Source organism: Euleptes europaea, chromosome 18 (assembly GCF_029931775.1).
Source record: "Euleptes europaea isolate rEulEur1 chromosome 18, rEulEur1.hap1, whole genome shotgun sequence".
Lineage (NCBI taxonomy): Eukaryota > Metazoa > Chordata > Lepidosauria > Squamata > Sphaerodactylidae > Euleptes > Euleptes europaea.
The window spans coordinates 32,421,507-32,445,682 of NC_079329.1; the positions used below are offsets into that span (position 1 = coordinate 32,421,507).

Genomic DNA, 24,176 nt, shown 5'->3' on the forward strand with positions numbered 1-24,176 from the left:
ATGCCTAGCCGTCATACTAAAGAGAGGAGAAAAACTTTGCTGAAATTCGACAAACATGTTTTCCCCCCAACTGTTCTACAGACACCTTGGTAAAGTGTCATTATTTCCTCGGTAATTATCAACACCCTTGTGATTACTTCTTGAGAGAGCCCCAAGTCATTTCAGCAGTCTTTAGAAATAAATAGCATTGGGGGTAAGGCTAAGGACAGGTAGGGTTCTCTAAATCCGATCTATAATGTGTGAAATCATATTCAGAAGATCACGGAAGTCGGGTGGTTTCAAACTGGAATAACTCCAATAGTCATATGAGAAAAAACAGATCTGGATTGTGAGGAACTGAGTGCAGGATGGTATCACCCGTGGTGTTCATTCTGATGCTGCTGTGTCCACTCATGTCCACGGTTCATGATGATAAATGCACCCTCAGGGAACCCCTCTCAAGCCTTCACAAACATTTTCAAGAAGGAGATCTCCACATTGGGGGAATTAGTTCTCATATCTATGCTATGTCTGAAATGATGGATTTCAGCAAACTACCCAATTCTACAGCATATGATATGCCCTTGTAAGGAGGTTTTTTTTCTCCTTTATAACTATTATCTGTGCATATCATGTTAATAGCTGAAAAGCTGTTCAGATTTCATTGAATTATAGGAATATAAAGATTAATTTTGTCTCTCTAAGTTTGCCTCCCAACCCCCAAATTTCCATTCCATGATTCTCTGGAAAAGGAGTAGGGTCCACTTTGATCCTGTATAGAAAGCACTGAATAGTCCTCAGCTATGAAACAAGTTGTTTTGTAATCGTAAACTTATTGTTTAGAAAAAAAGAGATGATCATGGAATCTTAGTAGACTGGATATAGCTCTGGATTCAAGGTGGTATTCACACCACACTCCTAGATTGCTCATGGGATTGGATAGAAATCCTTGGTAATTCCAAACAGCAGGTCAAGGGTGTTGCTCATGTAACCACACTTTAAATATTTTTCCAGTTTATGTGGACATTAGATGCTAATTGCATTACAGAATTTCGCAGCACTTACTCTCCAGTGGGATATTTAAAAAGTCAGATAATAATTTAAAATACCCAGAAACAATATCTGGGTTTAGAGAGGGATTGTATTTTAAATGGAGTGGAATCTGATGATTGCTAAAAGAAATCCAGTGTCCTTATACCGTAGTCAATATTTCTAGTAAGATGCAAGTAATTAAGCCTGAGGCACAATAATATTACAATAATTCCTTAGTTACTCTCTGTGTTTCTTGACATAGTGTACGGACTACTCATTACCAACATGTCTTGGCCATGGCATTTGCTGTGAAGGAAATCAATGAAAACCTTCAGCTCTTACCCAATGTCACCTTGGGCATCCACGTATGTAACAGCTACTTCAATGCAAGAGAGACCTATCGTGCCACAATAGAACTTCTCTCTACAAAGAACAGACTTATTCCCAACTACAAGTGTGACTTCCAGAAAAATCTAATAGCAGTCGTTGGAGGACTTGAAGCTGAAACCTCCCTCTACATAGCAACGGTGTTATCCATCTATAACATTCCACAGGTAGGCTAAATATTCAAAGTATGAAGGGAATCTATCAAAAGTGTTGTCATTGCTATAAAACAGTAAACCTCATCTAATCATGGAAGATCCAAGCTAAGAGAATCACATATCTTAATGATGTACCTCTTTTTAAAATATATCTCCACATGAGAATCAGTCATTTTAAAATGCAAAACCTTCTGCAATGTGTCTGTCCATGGTTCATATTTTTATTACTTTTGAGTATCTATGTGCTGCCTTTCTGTAAAATGTTTGGCCAAGGCATTTCATAACAACACAGAAATATACTAAAATATCCAATACAATTAAAGCATTGGAAAAAGAGTTCCTAAATCTGAGGCAGACAGTGATAGCTGACCCTCTGGATTTCAGAGGATGTCCAGTAGCATTAAGTCCTTGAGGGCAGGTTACTTTCACTCCAGACTGTTTAGGGCTTCTGATTAAAATCAGACTGGAAATAAACTTGGAGGTCTCATAGGTTATACAAGGAAAGTTTTAGTTCACTGTATCTGACAAATCTGTTGTTTTATTTGATGAAGGGAGCATTTACACTCAAAATTGTGTATCCTGATAATCTTGTTTATCTCTGAGGTGCTCTTGGACTCAGTTCTAGCTCTTGTTCACTGTAGTTGGCTCCTGTTAACATTCTGAGCAAACTCACCCCCACAAATGACATGTTGCAATAGTCTAATATGGATGTTACCAAGCCACGTTTGACTGTGATGAGGCATACCTTCCCCAGGAATGGGCACACATGATAAAACATAGGTAAAGAGTACTCATTTGTGCATGCTTAGATTTATTTAAAGCTATGGATATGTAATGGAATTATTTTAGATTCAGTATCAAAGTCTAGTTCACAAATGGATGACAATGAAGCCCAGTATGGTGGCACATTCTATGTCTGAATGAGCTAACCGTCATGTCAAATTTTGAATTGCTACTTGATTGAATGCTCCTCTATACAAAATAATGTCCTGGATATTAAAAAAATAGCAAATTAACAAATTGAACAGAACAAATTAACAAATTGAACAGAAGAATAGAGTGAAACATTCCAAAGTCTTTAAAGAAAAAACATATAGACATGGCCTAAAGTAGAAGTAGGGTCTTCCCTTACCCATAAGATCACTAGCTTTCTTCTATATCTGTGATCATTTTGTAAAGTGCCACTGGGCTCCTGTTTTAGTTTGCAGTTACAGACAAACAACATTTATGACAGCATAGGCAGGGCTGACTTAACAGCATTATAGGCCCCCAGGCAAAGCAGTGCACTGGGGCCCTTCCCCAAACAACCACTCACAGGAATAAAAATGTAAATGGTCGATAATATTAAATATATATTTATTGTCACTTCCAATAACAAATATTTATAGTTTAGCATGGTGTTTATTTATTCATTGACAGCAGTTCACAACATACATAGATTAGCATGGGGCCCCAAAGCTCGTGGGGCTCCCGGGCAACTGCCCATGCGTTAAGATGGCCCTGAGCCTTCATGAGTAATGAAGCTCATTTCATCAGATGTATCCATCAGGTTCTTTGTCATGCCTTTCACATTCCCAGCCCAGCAAATAAAACCATGTTCATTTCTTCTCTATACATGACCCACAAAGGGAAGCAGAGATTTGTCTTTGATTTTTACTAGCAACCCAACAGGAAAGTGTGCACTTATCTGCTGACTATGGATAGACTCACACAAAGAGGCATATTTTGAAAACCTTTGAACCACACTCTCTACATTTCCTTTCCTACGTTGACTTCCTTTAGGTCACCTATGGCTCTACTTCATTAATGAATGAAACATTCTCAGGGCTTTCTGTCTATCGGATGGTCCCAAATGAAGCCCAGCAGTACAAAGGGATCCTCCACTTAATTCTGCATTTCAGGTGGATATGGATTGGGACAATCGTTGTAGATGATGAACGTGGAGAAAGATTTCAGCAAGCCATGGTTCCTCTGTTTTCTCAGAACGGCATCTGTTTGGCCTTCATAGAAAAAATCCAACAAGTCACAACCATAGATTATTATTTTGCCATGATGCAATATGGATGGAAAATGTTTAATGTTAGAATGGAGAGTAAGGCCAATGCAATTGTCCTTTATGGAGATACTGGGTCTATCTCATATCTGAGATGTTTGATGAAATTCTCAGAGACAGGCTACATGACAGCAACATCAAAAGGAAAAGTGTATGTTATGACCATTCAGATGGATGTAGCATCATATTTTTATCAAAGAGATTGGAAAATAGAAGTCCTTCATGGTGCTATAGCCTTCACTGTTCACACAAATGAACCACCGGGATTCCAGGAATTTCTTCATACCAGAAAGCCTACTTGGACTAAAGGAGATGGCTTCATGAGGGAATTCTGGGAACAGGCATTCCTCTGCCAGTTCTCAGATTCAGTGGTGGAAAAGGGGTTTAGTACAGATTGCACTGGGGAGGAGAAGCTGGAGAGCCTTTCTGCAGATGTTTTCGAAATGGTTATGACTGGCCCCAGCTACAGTATCTACAATGCTGTTTATGCTGTGGCACAGGCTTTACATAACCTGAATTCAGCTCTTTACGGTCATAGAAGAGTGATGACGAGAAAGAAATTTAATCTCTTCAGTCAACCATCATGGCAGGTAAGTAAGCAGAAAGAAATCCATGTCTGTGGGAAATGGAAGAGGATGCAATCTATACATTATCTCTCCAGGTTACATTATCTGGATTTATCTTTTCCACTTCTTTATTCTCACATCCACCCAGAAATGTCACAGCTCTTCCTGCTTTCAGCCTTGCTCACCATTTGCTCCATTCTAACGCTGAAACAATTTGCTTTAGTATGATGAGGAGACACAATATGGAGTTCCAAGAACAAGAACAAACGGCATAAATTGCTCACTTTGGATATTATTCTCAGGTGATATGGTTAAAGGCGGTGGACTCTAATCTGGAGAACCGCACTTGATTCCTCACTCCTCCACTTGAACAGCGGACTCTGATCTGGTGAACCAGGTTGGTTTCCCCACTCCTTCACATGAAGCCAGCTGGGTAACCTTGGGCTAGTCACAGTTCACTCCAAACACTCTCAGCCCCACCTACCTCACAGGTGTCTGTTGTGGGGAAGGGAAGGTGATTTTAAGCCGGTTTGATTCTACCTTAAGTGGTAGAGAAAGTCGGCATATAAAAACCAACTCTTCTTCTTCATGTAGGCATTGTGTGCCTTTAGTTCTTTTGATATTTCTGTTGGATTTGAGTAAGAGAACAAGTAAGAGAGTGATGAACGATGAGAGGCTCTATGAGGGAATTCTGGGAACAGGCATTCCTCTGTCAGTTCTCAGATTCACTGGTGGAAAAGGGGTTTAGTACAGATTGCACTGCGGAGGAGAAGTTGGAGAGCCTTCCTGCAGAGGATTTTGAAATGGTTATGACTGGCCCCAGCTTCAGTATCTACAATGCAATCTGGGCTGTGGAACATGCTTTACATATCCTGGATTCAACTCTTTACGGTCATAGAAGAGTGATGAAGAGGAATAAATTTAACTTCTTCAGTCAACCATCATGGCAGCTGCGTAAACAAATTCTTCTTCTTTGTTATGTAAGCACTTGTATGCATTTAGTTCATTTGATATTTCTGTTGGATTTGAGGAAGAAAACAAGTAAGAGAGTGATGAATAATGAGAAGAGAAGTTGTCTTGAAACTTATTGATTGGAAACTTCTTTGGGTTTTGACAAGGGTCTACTTTTGTAGTCTTTTCCTTCATTCCATTCTAATATTAGGCATTTTGAGAGCTGCATCCAACCAGCTTTTCTTTTGGTGTCAAAAGAAGGAGTCCTCCCATTTGCCCCACAAAAAGTCTGTGCTTCAGATAATGGGACCTACATATAAACAAAAACAGAAGAAAATTTGAATGTGTTTAATAAATTTAATAAAATGATATATTAAAGAATAAAATGAAAAAGCCTAAAATATGGTACAGGATATCTAATAGCTTTCCTGAACAAAACATTCTAGTAAGGATAAGTCACATGTTTTTTTCTATCCAATGAGCAGATGTACTCCATTTGTGTTTTGCTTCTAGCTTCACCACTTTCTAAAAAGTGTTTCATTTAATAACAGTGCTGGGGACCGGATTTCATTTGATACCAGTGGAGAAATTTCAACAGGGTATGATATTATCAACTTTGTCGCTTTCCCAAATCAATCTTTCTTTAAAGTGAAAATTGGAGAGTTTCATCCAGAAGCTCCTGCAGACCAAATGCTTACCATTAATGAAAATGGCATCACATGGGACAGCTGGTTCAACCAAGTAAGAATGGTCTACACAATCTGGGAAAATTTCTAGTTGAGAAAATATGTTATGTAAACAGGCACTGTGTTGCCTCATTCCTTTTTTTAAAAAAGAAGAACAACGTTGAGTGCAATCACTCATTTGAAACCTCATGATAGAAGGAATATCCACTGGTGTTTAACTTAGAGCAGCCAGGAAAAGGGTTTAGGTTTCAAACTTCTTTTTCTACATCTCCTCTCTAAAGGTCCACTTTCCCTGTTGATCAAATGTGGGAGTTCATGGGACATGTGGCTGGGAGCTACAAGAAGAACTGAGTGGGATTGAGAGAAAAGGTTAGCTGCAGCCAACCCAAAGTAGTTGTGTGGGTTTTTTGTTCGTTTGTTTTGTTTTTAATAAGTGCACTTGTCACATTATGTGAGAAAGTTGTGATCAGAAAAGAGCGTCATTGAGATGTCTCTCTGATTTCATGGGTGCTTTTCAAATGGAGGAACAGTCAAACATGTCAACTCTTCAAATAGGGTTACGATCCTCAATGTGGGACATGGAGATCTCCTGCAATTAGAACTGATCTCTGCAGAAAATGGCTGCTTTGGAGGGCAGATCTATAGCATCACGCACACCAAGTCCCCTCCTTCACTTTGTCCTACCTAGAACCTAACCTCAACTCTCCAGGAATTTTGAAATCCAGAGTTGACAACCCTTTTGTTCACCTAGGCTGGGAAAGGAAGAAAGATGGAGGATGGAATATTCCATCGTTTTCATAACCTGAAACAGGCCTCCAGCAGTAATTAAACATAAGGCACTCAGTGATAAAAGAATTAAATGTCCTATACACTACTGGTGATAAGTGGTGATTTTATAATAACTTTTATAATGTCTTGGCCAATTGGCCATTAATAATTTGGAGAAACAAAGATAATGTCGATTTAGATCTATTACTGACTGATGGTTTTCCTTTCTCATTTATGCATCAGACAAAGCCCCTTTCTGTCTGCAGTGAAAGTTGTCACCCTGGTCATAGGAAGAAGATGAGGGAGGGGGAGCCATTCTGCTGCTATGACTGCATTCCGTGTCCAGAAGGGAAGATTTCTAATCAGAAGGGTAAGAGGCATGCAGTCTAGTCCTAAACAGGATTGCATCCTTCTAAGCATAGCTGGGGTCACACTGGTACAGAGGTTAGAGTATTGGAGAAGGATTTGGAAGACCCATCTTCAAATCCTCACTCTGCCATGGAAGCTTACTGGGTGACTTTGGGAGGGGCATACATTCCAAACCAAAACTGCCTCACAGGATTGTTGTGGGAATACAATGGAAGAGAGAAGAGTGATGTCTCTTTTGGGTCCCCATTGGAGATAAAAGCAGATTATAAACAAACAAATAAGGTTTGAGATAAGGTGATACACATTATGGCCACTCTCAATTTTGGAGAGAAAGGCAGGTTGTAAAGGAAATAACAAATCCATTAATTAAAACAATATTTATGTTTCGCTATATAATAATATATGTAATGGAGAAAATCCTAATTATCAGTATACACTGAGTAGGTGTGATCCACTGGAATGTGTGTGCGTTAAGTGCTGCCAAGTCATTTCTGACTCATGGTGACCCTCTGAATCAATGTCCTCCAAAATGTCCTATCGTTAACACCTTTGCTCAGGTCTTGCAAACTGCGGGCTGTGGCTCCCTGGATTGAGTCAATCCATCTCATGTTGGGTCTTCCTCTTTTCCTGCTGCCTTCAGTGTTCCCTAGCCTTATAGTCTGTTCCAATGACTCTTGTCTTCTCATAATGTGACCAAAGTACGATAGCCTCAGTTTAATCATTTTAGCTTCTAGGAACAGTTCAGGCTTGATTTGATTTGTCTTTTTGGTGGTCCATGGAATCTGTTAAATGCCTCAGACACCACATTTCAAAGGAATCTACTTTGTTCCTGTCAGCTTTTTTCATTGTCCAACTTTCATACCGATGCATAGTAATACAGAATACCATGGCATGAATTAACTTGATCTTGGTTGCCAGTGTCACATCCTTACATTTCATAATCTTTTCTAGCTCCTTCATGGCTGTCCTTCCTAGTCTCAATCTCCTGATTTCTTTATTGCAGCCTCCTTTTGGGTTGATAACAAATCCAAGTAATAGAATGTTTTGAACAATTTTCAATTTCCTTATTGTCAACCTTAAAGTTGTATAATTGCCCAGTAGTCATTACTTTTGCCTTCTTGATGTCCAGCTGCAGTCCTGCTTTGGCACTTTTGCTTTAACTTTCATTTCAAGTCTTCAAGTAGTCACTTCAAGGCTATTTTCTGCCAGTAATGTGGTATCATTGGCATTTCTCAAATTGTTTTTTTTTTTTTTATAATTTTTTATTGAATTTTACAATATAAAAAAAAAGAAAAGAAAAAAGAAACAAGAAAAAAAGAAAGAAAAAAAATACATATATAGATATAAAAGGGTATTCACATAACATATTGAATACATTTCATTTTTTAATACATTCATCAAAAGAAAAATACCCTTTCCCCCCACCCACCAAAAGTGACCCATCACCATGACTTCCATAGAAGTGTCCGGTAGCTTTATTTATTTATCTAAATTCTAATATTGCTTAAAGAATAATTTTCTATAGCTCACTAAATAACAAAGTAAAATCCATTTTTGCCAACTTATCCCAATATGAGGTAGCCTTAAACCATGTTAACTTAAATTCTTCCAAATCATTTCCATGCAGAATTTCTGTTAATCTGGCCATCCTCATATATAACCACACTTTCTCTCTCCATTCTGTAATTGAGGGTTTACTTGTTTGTTTCCATACTCTCGCTATCACAATCCTTGCAGCAGCAAAACTATATTGACAAATAATCCTATCCCGATCATGAATATCGTTTGTGGGTATTCCCAATAAACAAAATAATGGTTTTCTTTTCACTTTACTATTAATCAAATTATTTGTTTCTTTTATTATTTTTTTCCAAAATTTTTTGATTTTTTTACAAGTCCACCAGACATGCATATAAGTTCCTCTTTCTTTTCCACATTTCCAACAGATTCCTTTATCTTGACTGTTCATTTTGGATATCATAAATGGGGTTATATGCCATCTATAAAACATTTTATAGAGATTTTCTCTAATTTCATTAGTTATTGTAAATTTAAACTCCCTCTTCCATAAATTTTCCCATTTATCCAGGTCTATATTGAATCCTAAATCCTGCATCCATTTGATCATGACTGGTTTAATTCTTTCTTGTTCTAAATTAATAGTCATCAATAATTTATACATCCTACCAATCAATCCTTTATTTCCTTTATCTAATATCTTTTCTAACTCGGATTTATTTTTACTGAATCCAAGTTTACTATCTTTATTAAAAATATCTTGTAGTTTATAATATAAAAACCAGTCTTTTATATTTAACTCTTCCCTGCTTTTTAAAGCCCATTTACTCTCCTTCCATTCAATAATACCCCTATATATCTCTATATCTAAGTTTAATTGTTTTCCCCTCTTCATATAAGCTTCTATTGGATTAATCCACCCCGGGGTCGTATTTTCTAAAGTCTTCTTATATTTTGTCCAAATTTGAAATAACCCAGCTCTAATAATATGAATTTTAAAATCTCTGTTTACCTTTTCCTTTTCATACCACAGATATGCATGCCAGCCATATCGAAGATTATACCCTTCTAACTCTAATAATCGATAATTTTCTAATTTAATCCAGGTTTTTAACCAGAGAAAGCAGGAAGCCTCATAATATTGTTGCAAGTCAGGTAAACCTAATCCTCCTGTTTCTCTTAATTGAATCAAATTTTTATACGCTATTCTATGTTTTCCTTTTCCCCACAAAATTTTTTGAATATCCTTCTTCCAAATTTTAAAAACTTTGAACCCCTTAATAATCGGTAAATTTTGAAATAAAAAAAGCATCCTGGGTAATACCATCATTTTAATCACCGATACTCTACCCCACAATGATAAGGGTATTTTTTCCCAATTTGTCAAATCGGTATTTATTTGTTGCCATGTTTTTTCATAATTATTTTTAAATAGGTTAAAGTTGTTAGGAGTTAACCATATTCCCAGATATTTTACTTTATGTTCTATACCAAAACCTGTTACTCTCGCTAATTCCTGCTGCTGCAAGAGTGTAATATTTTTGACCAATATTTTAGTTTTATTTTTGTTTATTTTAAAGCCTGCAAGTTTTCCGTAAACCTCAATCATTTTGCTCCATTCAGCTATCTGAGTAATAGGATCAGTTAAAAAACACACTAAATCATCTGCATATGCCTTAACTTTATAATGATTTCTCCCTATTTTATAACCTACAATCTCTGCATTCATTCTAATTTTTCTCATCAATACCTCTAAAATAATAATAAACAACAGTGGTGAAAGAGGGCACCCTTGTCTGGTGCCCTTTTGTATTTCAAATTGTGATGATAATTCTCCATTAATTATTAGCTTAGCAGTTTGACAAGTATAAATATTTCCAATAACCTTTTGAAATTTATCACCAAAACCCATATATTCTAACACTTTCCTCATAAAATTCCAATTTACATTGTCAAACGCTTTTTCTGCATCTAAAAATATCATTGCAAAAGGTGTATTATCAAATTCTGCATATTCTAGTAAGTCTAACACAACTCTAACATTTTGATTGATTAACCTCCCCGGAAGGAATCCTGCTTGGTCTTCATGTATAATACTATTAAGAATTTTCTTCAATCTATTCGCTAAAATCATCACAAACATTTTATAATCATTGTTTAATAATGATATTGGTCTATAGTTTTTAACTTCCATTAAATCAGCGTTTGGTTTAGGTATTAAAACTATATTTGCTTTCTTCCAGGTATTTGGAATGGATCCTCCCTGTATACAATTATTCATAACTCTCAATAAATTTGGTGATAGTTGATCCATAAAAGTTTTGTAATAAAGATTTGTGAAGCCATCTTCTCCTGGTGCTTTGTTTAATTTACTTTTCTTTATTACTGATTTTAACTCCTCTAATGTTATTTCTGCATCTAATAATTCTTTCTGTTCCTGTGAGATTTTATCCCATACAAATTGTGTTAAATATTTTTCTATCTCTTTTTCTAAAACTATTCCCTGTGTATAAAGATTAGAATAATAATCTATAAAAGTTTCTGTAATTTTTTGTTTATCTAATAAAATTTTTCCATCCTTCCTTATTTTCAATATTGGCTTTCTCCTCTCTTTATGTTTAAGTTGCCATGCTAACATTTTGCCTGGTTTATTTGAATGTTCAAAAAATCTTTGTCTATTATATAATATTTTTCTTTCTATATCGGTAGTTAATAAAATCTCATATTGTTGTTGCCAAGTTTTTATTTTATCAATCTGTTCTTGTTTAAGTAATTTGGTTTGTGCTTTTCTTAACTGTATTTCCGCCTGTTTAATTTCCTCCAGTATTTTTTTCTTTTTTGACTCTCTTTCTCTAAACCACCGCGAGTTTTGTTGTATTAAAATGCCTCTTATCACTGCTTTCCCCGCATCCCAGACAACATCTTCAGATGTGCCTTTATTTATGTTATCTTGAAAATAATGTTGTATTTCTACTTTTATTTTGTCTGTAATTTTCTTATTTTTTAATAAATATTCATTAATATGCCAAGATTTGTTTTTCTTAATTCCCAAATTCATTTGCAACAACAGTGCATTATGATCTGAAAGAACCTTCGGTAAAATTTCAAGGTCATCTAGTTTGCATATAATATCTTTAGATAGCCAAATCATATCTATTCTAGAGTGAGATTTATGTCTTGAAGAGTAAAAAGTATATCCCTTTTTATTACCTTTTTTCATTCTCCACGCATCAAACATTTCCCATTGTTCTGTTAAATGATCAAAAATACCAGGTATTTTACCTTCAAATTTCCCCTGTTTTTTTTTTGCTGATCTATCTAAACGAGGATCTGTTACTCCATTGAAATCACCCATCCATAACATATTTTCCGTAGCATATTCAGCCAATGTCGATATTAGATCCATATAAAATAATTTTTGGTTATTATTAGGTGCATATATACCGACTAATACTATTTTTTGGTAACCACACAGAACCTCTACCATCAAAATCCTCCCTTCCCTGTCTTTATACAACATCTTTGGTTCAAATATTAAAGGAATGTACATAGCTATTCCATTAACCTTTTTCTTATCATTACATGAAGTAAACAGTTTACCTAATTTATTTTGTTCTAATCTTAAAACCTCTTTTGTTAAAATATGTGTCTCCTGTAAACAAAAAATGTTAGCTTTTGATTTCTGTAGATGATAGAATATTTTTCTCCTCTTATTTGGAGAGTTTAAACCATTAACATTCCATGATAGTATCTTCATCATTTGTTGGTTAGTAACTCAAATTTTCCCCCAGGTATAATACCCCTTCCCCCCCTCCTCCCCCAATAGTATCCCCATCTCCTTCTCATAAATCCTCAGACCCTAATTCAGTCTGTGTCCTCTTCTTCCGTCAGAGATTTTCCTCCTGAAGCTTCTGCAGCCTTCTCATTCTCTGTAAGATTCTTTTCAACCAGTTCTTTAATTGGTTGTTGTGGTGGTTTACTTAATTCTCCTTCATATCTCCGAAAGAACTGATCAACTTTAGCCATGTCAGTAAGTTTGAACCTCTTTGTTTTGAATATAAATGAGACTCCTTGAGGGTATTCCCATCTATGTTGTATTCCATTATATCTCAGCCTTGCCACCAATTCTGCAAACTCCTTTCTTTTTCTCAGTAGTCTCCCTGGTATCTCCTTCATTAGTCTCACTGGTTGACCTTCTATTGTTAAAGGATTTTTGTAATGTTTATTTAGTATCAGGTCCCGGTGAGATCTTGAAAAAAGCTGTACCAAGCAATCCCTTGGAACTTTGTTTCTGGATGCATAAGCAGAGTTGACTCTATAAGCTGTAATTATCATCCCTTCCACTATTGCTTCTTCTTCTTGCAAAAAATCAGCCAGGAGCACTTTCAAATATTCTTTCAGGTCAGAACCTTCAGTCCGTTCTTTAAATCCGCGAATACGAATCCAGCTCTCCTTTATCCGCATTTCTAACATCGCCACATTATCCTCTTGCCGTTCTTCACGTTCCTGGCGGGCCTCCAGTACAAGTTCCATAGTATCAACCTTTTTTCTGGTTTCTTTATTTTCCTTTGCTTGTTTTTGCTGTTTCGCCTCCAACTTGTCTTGCTTCACAGTCAAAGCTGAGATAGAGTCCTGCAATGTTGAGATAGCTGCAGTATTCTGGTTAAGACCTTGCTTTACATAGTCCATATCTTGCTTCATTGAGACAACTTCAGATTTTACTTCTGTCACTTCTTTTTTGACTTCAACCACTTCAGTTTTAACTGATGTCACTTCCTGAAGTGTTTTTGTTAGCAGCTCTTGCAAAGAGTTCAGCGTGGCATCAGCTTTCTTAGTCATTTTTGCCAAAGAAGTTGATCCTGTTACTGGGGAGGAATCTGGAGAAATAGCTGGACTAGTGAGAGATGGTCTTCTTTTTGTTTGCATAGATAATTGAGTCTGAAGGGTCTTGGGGTCTTTAATAAGTACTTTAGGGTGCTTTTCTGAGTCCTTTTTATTTTTTCCTTCTTTATCTCCCATTGAAGGGCTCAAAAATGCAACATTTGTAATCCAAAGGAGAGGAGAGGGGGGGGGGAGAGATGACAGTCTCACAACATCAGTTCAAAGAATCTCAGTAATGGAGCATTTAACTGGTAAAGTCAATCTTGAAGAGCCAGCTCAGTGATCATAAATCTGCTGGATATCTCTTAAAACTGTCAAAGTCAACAGAGCAGGAAATTCAACTGCGCCACAGTCTGGCAAAAAGCCAAGTTTCTTTTTGTATTCGTTAGCAAGTATAGAAAAAAAAAAACCAGCTTGCTTCTCCCTATGAGTTATACCACCAGACACCCCCGTGAATCACTAGTTGTACATCAAAAGAGTAAAAAAAAAACCTGTTGTTTCTTCCGTGCCTTTAAACCGCCGTCCCGATCAGCCTGAGAACAATGGCGCCTGCTTCTCCGCTGGTTCGCCCGAACGCTCCCCGCCGCTTCCAAGGCAGGGAGCGCATCAAGGGCAAGCCGCGAGCCGGCCGCTTGCTCAGCTTCCCCTCTACTTCAAGGGGAGCCGTGGCTGTTGTTCGGGGGAGGGGGGATTCCCTCCCTCCCTTGCCACTTTGATCGGGGCTCGAGAATCGTGCTGCCACGGTGATCAGCAACGGAAGTGGAAGAGGCATTTCTCAAATTGTTAATGTTCCTCATCCCATAGGGCCATTGCTGGATGGATTTCCAGGGAGATCTAATAAAATCAAAATTGAATATCTTATCTCAGATGAAAACCATCAAATGACACAAAGAGTTGCCAGGTTTTGTGCCCAGGTCTATAACCTCAAAAAAAAAAAAAAACACTGAAAAGTGATCTTAAATTAAAGAGTGGTAAAGATTTCAAGTCCTTGGGGTGACTTTATTTTTAGCTTTCGTTAAAACAAATTACGTGTATTTGTATTTCTGGTTGATGTGTTCTATGATTATTTGTATAATGTTCCCATTTTTGTACTTTTGATGTATTTGCTGGTTGTGGACTGTAATAAATTCTTTTTATTGGCCTTCCAGAGACTTTACCCCCAGCAAGCTGTATGGAATACCTGTCTGGATAGAAGCACTAAATAAAAATTTGGAAGCTGTACAGACTTCCTTTCTCCTCCAAATACTAGGACTCCCTAGTTGTGTCCCATTCCAATCTATCCTTAGTGAAACTGGAATGATGACTTTAGAGACCAAAGCTTGGCTCTTAACTTTTAATTATTGGATTAAGATTCATTTTTCTCCAAATGAAAATCTCCTTATTCCTTTTTTATTAAAAGAAGCTGCAGATACAGAGTGGTTCATGCTTATTTCACATAAACTGAAAACTTTGGGACTAGATATAGACAATATATTGATGTTGGACAGCCAAATAATTCTCCGAGTTATTAAGCAAAGACTGCTTGACCATGAAAGACAAACAATTCTGCCTACAACTCCTTTATCTTGTTCTTCATCCAAATTGGGTCTTTCTGCCAATTTTGGATTGCTTCAGGGTTACTTCTGTTTTCTAAGTGATCCCTCCCTCCGCAGGGCTTTTATGCTAGCTAGATTAAACGCCTTTCCATCGGCGGTTCTATTTGGGAGATTTAGTGGTACCCCGTTGGAAAGGAGAATTTGTGGTTCTGGCTTGAATCAGATAGACTCCATACATCCTATTTTTATGGAATGTGTAATGCTAGCGGATCTACGCACTAAGTTTTTAATGCCACGAATTCAGGACAGGAATTCTTCCCCCCACTCTTTGTTTAGATTCCTACTGAATGGGCACAACCCAGAAACTACAAAAATAGTAGCCATGTTTTTGAAGCAAGATTTAAAGATAAAAATCAAACAAAAATATAATAGCTATTATTTCTGTTATTTTAGATTCTCGTTTTCTATATATACCTTATATTCACTGCATTCTGGCATATCCGTTTTCATCCATGTTTATTGATATATATTTTGATATTGATGCTTTATCATTTGACTAATTCTGGAATGCTTTGGAATTGTTATGCCAATAAAGGTTTTTGAATTTGAGTTTGAATTCTCCATCCTAGCCACCACAAGTCATACATATAAGGATAGGTTGTGTAGTGAAATACAGATGCTGAGATCCCCATCAAAGGATTCTCTAGAAGCATGAGATATGGGAACAATTACGGGATATGGAGAATGCTGAAACTCTCCTTCCTACTCTCTCCCTCTCTCTCTTTTACAGACTTGGACGAGTGTATCACTTGCAGAGAAGGTCACTATCCAAACATGGGACAAAATCGATGCATTCCCAAAGATGTCACTTTCTTGTCTTATGAAGAGCCATTGGGGATCACTTTAGTGACTTTTGTCCTTTTCTTTTCTTTCCTCACACTCTTGGTGCAAGGCATCTTTATGAAGCACCACAGCACCCCCATTGTCAAAGCCAACAACAGGAACCTCACCTATTCTCTCCTGATCTGCCTCCTCCTGTGCTTCCTTTGTGCTTTGCTCTTCATTGGTCAACCACAACTGGTGTCGTGTCTCCTCCAACAAACCTTTTTTGGCATGGTCTTCTCGGTTGCCCTTTCTTGTGTGCTGGCAAAAACTATCATGGTGGTTCTGGCTTTCCTGAGTGTCCGTCCAGGAAGCAGCCTGAGGAAATGGGTGGGGAAACGGGTGGGCAATTCGATTGTGATTTTCTGCTCCCTTTTCCAAGCAGCCTTTTGTTTTGTGTGGCTGGCAACTTCGCCTCCTTTTCCAGATGTTGATGTGCACTCAGAGACTCAAGCAGGTGTACTGGAATGTAACGTGGGATCTGTCACCATGTTTTACTGTGTCCTGGGCTACATGGGCTTTCTGGCCATTGTTAGCTTTGGGGTGGCTTTCTTGGCCAGGAAGTTACCTGACAGTTTCAATGAAGCCAAGTTTATCACTTTCAGCCTATTGGTCTTTTGCAGTGTTTGGTTGTCCTTTGTTCCAACATACCTCAGCACCAAGGGAAAAGCCATGGTGGCCGTGGAGATCTTCTCCATTTTAGCCTCCGGCGCTGGGCTCTTGTGTTGCATCTTTGCCCCCAAATGTTACATTATTTTGCTGCGGCCTGAGCTGAACAACAAGGAACAACTGATAAGAAGAAAAGGGCAATAATGTGAAGGACTACAATTGGACAGATAGCTTTGGTTCCCACTCTGTCTAAGAGGGACCATAGAAGCTGAAATAATGTTGGTGAGAGGCTGACAGATAAACAGCCATTAGTTCAGTTAGAGTCAGTGCTGGCTGATAGCAGAAGTAGAAAGCTTGAGCCAGGATGCAGCAGAATAGCTGACTGCTATTGACTGAAATTCATCTTGTTAGAAAGAATCCCAAATGGCTGAATAGAGCTATAAGTTCAAATGGGGAGAAACTTTGTAATTTCCCTTTCAAAGCCATGATTTACTCAGGCATGAATAACTCATCCCCGCAAAAATAAGGACCCTCAAAACTGGCCACTGGCTTCAGAATATTCGTGGGCATTTCAGTGCCAAAATGAAGGGAAACAGAACATCTTTCCCCAGGTTATAATGACAATTCATCACCAGGCAGAACTCAGAAAATAAACTGAGGAGTACCATAATTGGCTACCAGCTTTAGGATGATGGTGAGAATTGCAGTAAATAAATACATATCAATTAAATTCCCATGTATATTTTGATTTGTGTACTGAATATTTATGCACCAGGAGGATTCAAAATTTTATTCTTTCCAAGATATAATGGGGAATATTTACCTTGACATCCTAGCTACCTTTTGGTAGACTCATGGTGGCTTAAAAAATAAAATTACTGTTGCACAAAATATTTAAAACACCTGTTTGTATTCCCATGCAGGCAGACCATTCCTGAACCTTTGGCAGCCAGGGACAGCATGAACAAGGTGCCGCCATGGTGCCTCCAAAGCTGTTCCCGGGCTGCTCAAAGGCTTTTAAAAGCCTTTAAAAATTGAATAAATATGGGGCATTTTGCCCCATTGAAAACAGCGAGGCTGTGCCAGCAAAAAGCTATTGCAGCAACGCTGTTGCTGTAGACGACATATCTGGAAGGTGTCAGGAAGCTGCCCAGGATACCAGTGTGGGGCTTTGCACCAGTTGGATGCTGGCAGGAAGCCAAGCCGGCATCCCTGGGCCATGCTGCTGTGGCAGCGCAGGGAGGCCGGCATGAGCGGCCCAACACTGGCATCCCTGCCTCTCCTGGCAGCACAAGTGGCCCGGATTCCGGCACAAGCAGCCCAGATGCCAGAGCGGGCACATGCGCTCCTCCTGAGCTCTTTCGCTCCAAGAGCTCAGGAATGGGCTGTAAATCAACACTTCTTACCTGTGGAACTTTGTAGAAGCCCATCACCATTGCCAGGTAGAAGCAGGTGGCAGGAGAAAGACCTTCTGTAACAGATACAAAATTGTTTTGGATGCTACACTTGTAGTTTGGAAGAAATCCAATCTTCTGGGAGAAAAAGGGGCCATTATGGCAAGACTTGTCTCTCCAGCAAAGTTGTCATAGATGTGAAAACACCAAATATCCATACCAGTAAATGGGTATTTCAGCTTTATTTCTGGATCATCGTCCCCCGCCCCCCGCCACAAAAATTGGGTCCATTATAGTCTATGAAATTTATTTTAAATGCTCGGGGGGGGGCGTTTTCCGAGGTAGAGTCAACAAATTTGCAGCATGGTTGCAAGGAACTCTCCTTACACTATGGACACTGAAGTTTGGTGAGGTTTGGGACAGGGGGTGCAATTTTATGGGCCCTCAAAGGAGTCACCCCCAACCTTCAGGCATTTGTGAGAGGCTAGAGCCAAGCTGTCAATCAGTGTTCAGGTTCTGAAGGTCAGCATTGTCGAGGACAGGTGGAAAGAGTTATTTAGCAGGCTGGCACCTTAAAGTCTGGGGGCTCCATTTGTATCTGGGGTGCATATCATGATTTCCATGCAAATTAGCTTCCAAACAGCTGCTGTGGTTGGTTTTTTTGTGGACTTCCTGAAGGCACCTGGTTGGCCACTTTGTGAACAAAGTGGATTTGATGGACTGGTCTGATCCTGCATTGCTTTTCATATGTTCTTATGAGACAACACTAAAAACATTAACATCACTATTTTAAATAGCACAGCTACCCTTTCATCAAGATTCTGGTTGCCTTGTTTGGCTATGAATGCACTTCCTTACTATGCTCAGTAATACTTTCTTGCTCTCAGGTTTAAGTGTCCTTCTGTTCTGTGTGTCTTGCAACCCCCCTTTCCTTTCAGTTCATGGCCACAGGTACTGGAATGCCATGAATAAATCCTTGGTTCCAACCTGCCTTGGAATCTTTGAGATAGTTTTGATCATTGCTTCCAGTGCTGAATGACTGCACTGTACATTTTCTATTTAATAGCGATAGCTTTGTGCTGAAATACCAGCCAAACTCTGTAAGGTGAAATAAGTGAGGGAAACAAAGAATCATTCTGGACTTCAGTGTAGGGCTGTTGAAAAAAAAAATTCAGTATAGTTCAGATTCGGCAGAATTTGGCCCGTCTCGATTCGGGATATGCTGAAGTCCGAACTCCCCCGATTCAAATCCATGAATTCGGCGCCTAGTTTGAGTTCGGGGGAAAATTCAGCCGAATAAAGTCATTTAAATGCACTCGGGCCTTTCTGGGGCTCTGGGGGGGCATTTTTGGGGTGGAGGTCTCAAACTTTCAGGGTAGCTTGAGGGGACGCTTCTTGCAAGAACCCCCAAGTTTTGTAAAGATTGGGTCAGGGGGTCCCGAGATATGGGGCCTGGAAGAGGTTGCCCCCCCAAAAAAATCACCCAGAGTGACAGGAATAAAGCCCCTTAAAGCACATTGGCGCTTTTCCGTGGCTCCGAGGGGGGGTACATTTTGGGGGGTGCAGCCCCCAAACTTTCAGCATAGCTTCAGATGAGGCTTCTTGGAAGAACCCCCAAGTTTTGTAAAGATGGGATCAGGGGGTCCAGAGATATGGGTTCCCCCCTTTTCCCTATTGGGATGAATGGGATCAGCCGATCCTATGCATCTAGAGAGCGGCAAATCCAAGGCAAAACCTCCCGTGCTAACCAATGCAAAGCAACACGCGAGCGACCATGGAAAGGAACAGAGGTGCACTAGGCTAGCTATAGCAAAAAGGAAAAAAGGAGCAGGTGACTTGGACCGTGAAAATGTATTGTGAAAGTCAGATTTTGCAAAAACATTTTTGAGTGAGCAGCAAAACAGACCGTGCAAAAAAAAAAAAAAACCCAGAGTTTGTATTTTCTGCCCTGCTCCTTCTTCTCATGGTGGAGGGACGCTCCCCCCTTATGCAAACGACCCCACCAAACTCAAGCAAGTCTCACCAGCACCACCACCCACCTCTCCAACCAATACGGCGCCACGGTGCACCCCCCAAACAGTGAAAAAATCCAAGACGCAGGGGATCTCACGCAAGCCGCCCCGTTGCACTCAACACCAGGCAAGAGGCAAAAACAGTGAAAAACACCAAGGAGGAGGCTCGACACCAAAGGTGCCGAGCGGAGAGAGACTCTCTAGCCGCTGCACAGACTCAACTTTAAATTTAACTTTAAAAGCAATACACACACTCCCACAGAGGTGAGTGGTCACACACCCGTCGGCAGAATGGGCGAAAGCCTCCTTTGGCTTCCCCCCCCACAGAAACTGCCCCCCACAGACTCTGCTTCCCCCCCTACATACACACGGGAAAAATTATAGATTAAAGCCCCAAAAGGGGTCTTACTGTGGATGTCTTCTGTTCCATCAGGAGGGACTGGGTAATCCAATATGATTCCATTTAAGCACAGGAGGTTTTGCCTTGGATTTGCCGCTCTCTAGATGCATAGGATCAGCTGATCCCATTCATCCCAATAGGGAAAAGGGGGGGAACCCATATCTCTGGACCCCCTGATCCCATCTTTACAAAACTTGGGGGTTCTTCCAAGAAGCCTCATTTGAAGCTACGCTGAAAGTTTGGGGGCTGCACCACCAAAAATGCACCCCCTTCAGACACGGAAAGGAGCGAATGTGCACACGCACCCCCCGCACGGGGATTTCTCTCTCACACAAACAGATACTCTCTCTTTCTCTCCCCGGGCCATGCAGCAGCTGGGCTCACGTGGTCAATCGCAACTGATTGGCCAGAAGAAGACCCTGCTTGGCCACCGATTGGACGTGGGAGAATGCTGCTTACTAACTGACGGTTATGCTGCTGTGCCGAACCCCGAATTTGCTGAATTTATTTGCCGAACACCCTGAACTCGCCGAATTCGGCTCCCTGGTTTCCAGCCTTTTTTGAGTTTGGTTCCATCCGAACTAAAAACCGCCGAATCGGGGGAAATTCGGCTGTTTTTCGGTTTGGGCCGAACCAAATCGACAGCCCTACTTCAGTGAAACTGGCAGAAAGATTTTGTACAACAACTCTGGCCTGTTGACAGTTGAGGTAAGGAACAGTGAACAGCCATGGCTACACTGGACGGAGCATTGCCTTTTCAGAGAGTCTACAAAGAGCAGCATATTGTTTAATTCCAATGAAGTCATCCAAGCATATTGAGCAATGGTGTGCCATTTGCCCCAGGCACCCAATCAAAGAACACATGAGGCAACAGTTTGGGTTTAATTAGTTTTAGTTAATTCAACTGATCTGCACCATTTAAATATGCTAATGGGTGGCCTGTGCAAAGGCAGCTTGCTCATGGCTACTTTTTCTGGCAGACCCACCATTGACTCCAAACACAGCCAGCATCTGCTGCTGACTTTGTTTATCATCACCTGCACACAATGTGCCGAGAGGTGTTCAGCCCCATCTCCCTCACTTGATTTGCCACACAGCCACCACCAGGGTCAGAAAGATGTTGCTCCTTCCTACCTTCACCCCGCCTCGCAGCCAGTGACACGTTGTTCCAAACACTTCCTCCACCACAATGGATGTCTCAGGGTGCTTGCCAATCATCCCTATCTATGGTGATCAGCCCACCCAAACTCTGCCACACAAGCAGGTTAGGCTAGCTCTACACCCCTTTCCCCACCTGCTGCTTATCATGTCCTGCAGGCACTGATGCAGATCAGCTAAATAGACATTGCATCCCTCAGCAGAATGATCTGCACCACTGTCCCTATATATATTTGATGGAATCAAGCTGCCTCCATACCATCCTTCTTTCAAGATCAAAGTGTACATTGCTTATTTCACATTGGCCCTTGCCCAAAATACGCATGCTGGCTTCCTAGTTCCTCTCCAGAAACTCTTCTCTACAATGATTCTGACCATACATTGATTGTCCCAAGAAAATGTTTTCCCTAATTAAATCCCTGAGGATTCCCCTGTTAAGGCCATTCCTTTCATCCTCACTAGGTTGTTGTCACCTAAGTGCATGACGAGAACATTGGGATGGCTGCCCTCTCAAAACCTAGAGGACAGATTCTAAACCAGACCTGTCCTCCAAAGCCCTGTAAGGCCATTAACTGTACCAAGAAAACATGCCTGCCCTGGTTTGCCAGGTTTGGAGAAATATCTCATTAGTGTCCTCATGTCCCTGATCCATGGATTTAAGAATCTGCAGACGGAGCCATGTTGAGAATTAGATATACTGATAACTTTAGGTATACTGTGGGAAGTGAAAAAGTTCAGTAGCAGAATTTATATGTCTATCCCCAAATACATTGATTTTTCACTTTCTATCCCAGGACCCAAGATACTTGCTATTTTCTCACTCTGGGTCATACTGATCCCATGGGCCCCTCCTTCCCTGTTAAGGAGCAGGAAAGAATTGTGCTAAGACTGACCACACATGTTTTTCCCCACCCTTTCTACTTTAGGTGATGTCATAATCAACACCATAGTCTGGGGAGCTTCATTGGAATCCTCTAATTATCTCAAAGTATTTGTTATTTTGCAATTTTGCCATCCCCACATGGCTTTTCTACAGGTACTAACACAATTGGTAGCTGAGTCAGAAAGTTTTAAAGAATAGCTCTAGCCATTTAAGTCTAAAGGGGGGTTCTTTGGATTGTGGCAGTTGCATGGGTCTTGTATTACCCTTTATTAGATGAATTTGGCATTATTGAAGGAAAGGCCATTTAATCAGACCATAGCGGGTGATCTTGAGATTATAATAAATGGCATATTCTCTGTCACGATTAGCACTTGAGATGGAAGTGGAAGTTGTTTGGCTGCTGCTTTTTTTCTTGATACCACAGCTACCACAAATTGATTGCAGGGCACCCACTGATATATGTATTATGCCTAATTCCCACTGCATCCCATATGAATATTCTAAGATAGGTGATGCTACCATTGGAGCAATTGCTACTCAGTTTGACTGCCTATTTGATCAAATGACATTCAGTGAACATCCAAAAACAAAATTTATAGATGAGCTCATGTAAGGGATTTCTCTCTCTCTCTGATCCATCCATCCATCCATCCATCCATCCATCCATCCATCTATCTATCTATCTATCTATCTATCTATCTATCTATCTATCTATCTATCTATCTATCTCTATCATTTTTTATTTGTTTGATTTCTAGCTCGTCCTCACTCCCCGGGATAAATAAAGTAGGATTCTACTGAACTAGACCATTTGTCTGTTTCAACGAATCCTGTCTCCTTTGATTAATTCTGACCTCCCATGGTCTTCCTGGTGACTTTCCCTAGCTCTGAGATCTTTCTTGAGTTGGCATTGCCATTAATTGAATTTGGGACCTTCTGAATTTCAGCTCAGGTTTAGAAATACCCACCATGTGATTATTATTTATCTTTTTAGAAAACACACTTAGGTTTATTAAAATTGCATGTTCATATCCTTTTACATGACAACCCTGTTATTTTTTTCTCATTTCGCTTTTGCCTCGCTCTTTTCTGCCATATCAAACCTCTTCAGATCTTCTATCACTGCCTTCTTATTCCATTAACAGCTTCCCTCTTTCTGTTCTTTCATCTACTTTCAGTTTTATGTTTGTTTCAAAAACGTCAACATTTCTAGTTTCTATGGTTCCTAACCACTATATGTTTCCCTTCTTTATCAAGTTCAGATATTGTGCTACATTTTTACTTTTATATAACTTAACCCCAAAATTATTGGGATTTATTTCAAATAATGTCAATTTCTCTGTCTGATTGTGTGAACCTCATAATGTACTCTTCATGCTTGCACTGGCAAGATCTATTCCAATGCGTTCAATATGATTTTTAAAATTCATATAATTCTTGTTTTGTTTGAAGTCATTGCTTGGTTGCAATTAATGATAAAGGTTTGACCGTTGGAGACATTCCAGCCATATTTATTTACTATTTGTCTGTTTATCGAGAACATGTGTGTGCTGCCTCTCCAGACCTTCTCAAGGCAGTTCAAAGTTAAAACAATTTAAAAATTTAAAAAGTACAGTGCAATCTGCTAAAAATTCCTTTTAAGCCCATGAACGTTAGGATGGTAAAACTCTTTTTTTAGGATTGCAGTCAGGCAAAGCTATGAGTAGCCTCCAATAGCTTTGTGCAGGCCCATTGCAAGCATTCATGGAAAACTGAGTTTTCCCACGGTTCTTGGATGCGAATGCGGCCATTACAGACTATGGAAAGTTAGTATTTTAAAAATTCTCCCAGGGAGGGGGGCATTTTTCAAGGTAGGGTCATCAAATTTGCAGCATAGCTGCAAGGGACTTTGCTTACATGAACCCTGAAGTTTGGTAAACTTTGGGTAAATTGACAATGCTTTCCTATGGAGAATGGAG

The 24,176-nt window shown here is 39.6% G+C and overlaps 1 protein-coding gene across 1 annotated transcript; it reads left to right on the forward strand.

Annotated features, from left to right (window-relative positions):
• Positions 1-16,575, forward strand: LOC130490859 (vomeronasal type-2 receptor 26-like). Its single transcript, XM_056864663.1, has 6 exons — positions 1-89; positions 1,274-1,565; positions 3,336-4,196; positions 5,637-5,864; positions 6,821-6,947; positions 15,671-16,575. Exons 1-6 carry the CDS (start codon positions 1-3, stop codon positions 16,573-16,575), a joined length of 2,502 nt encoding a protein of 833 aa, XP_056720641.1.
• The last annotated feature ends 7,601 nt before the right edge of the window (positions 16,576-24,176 follow it).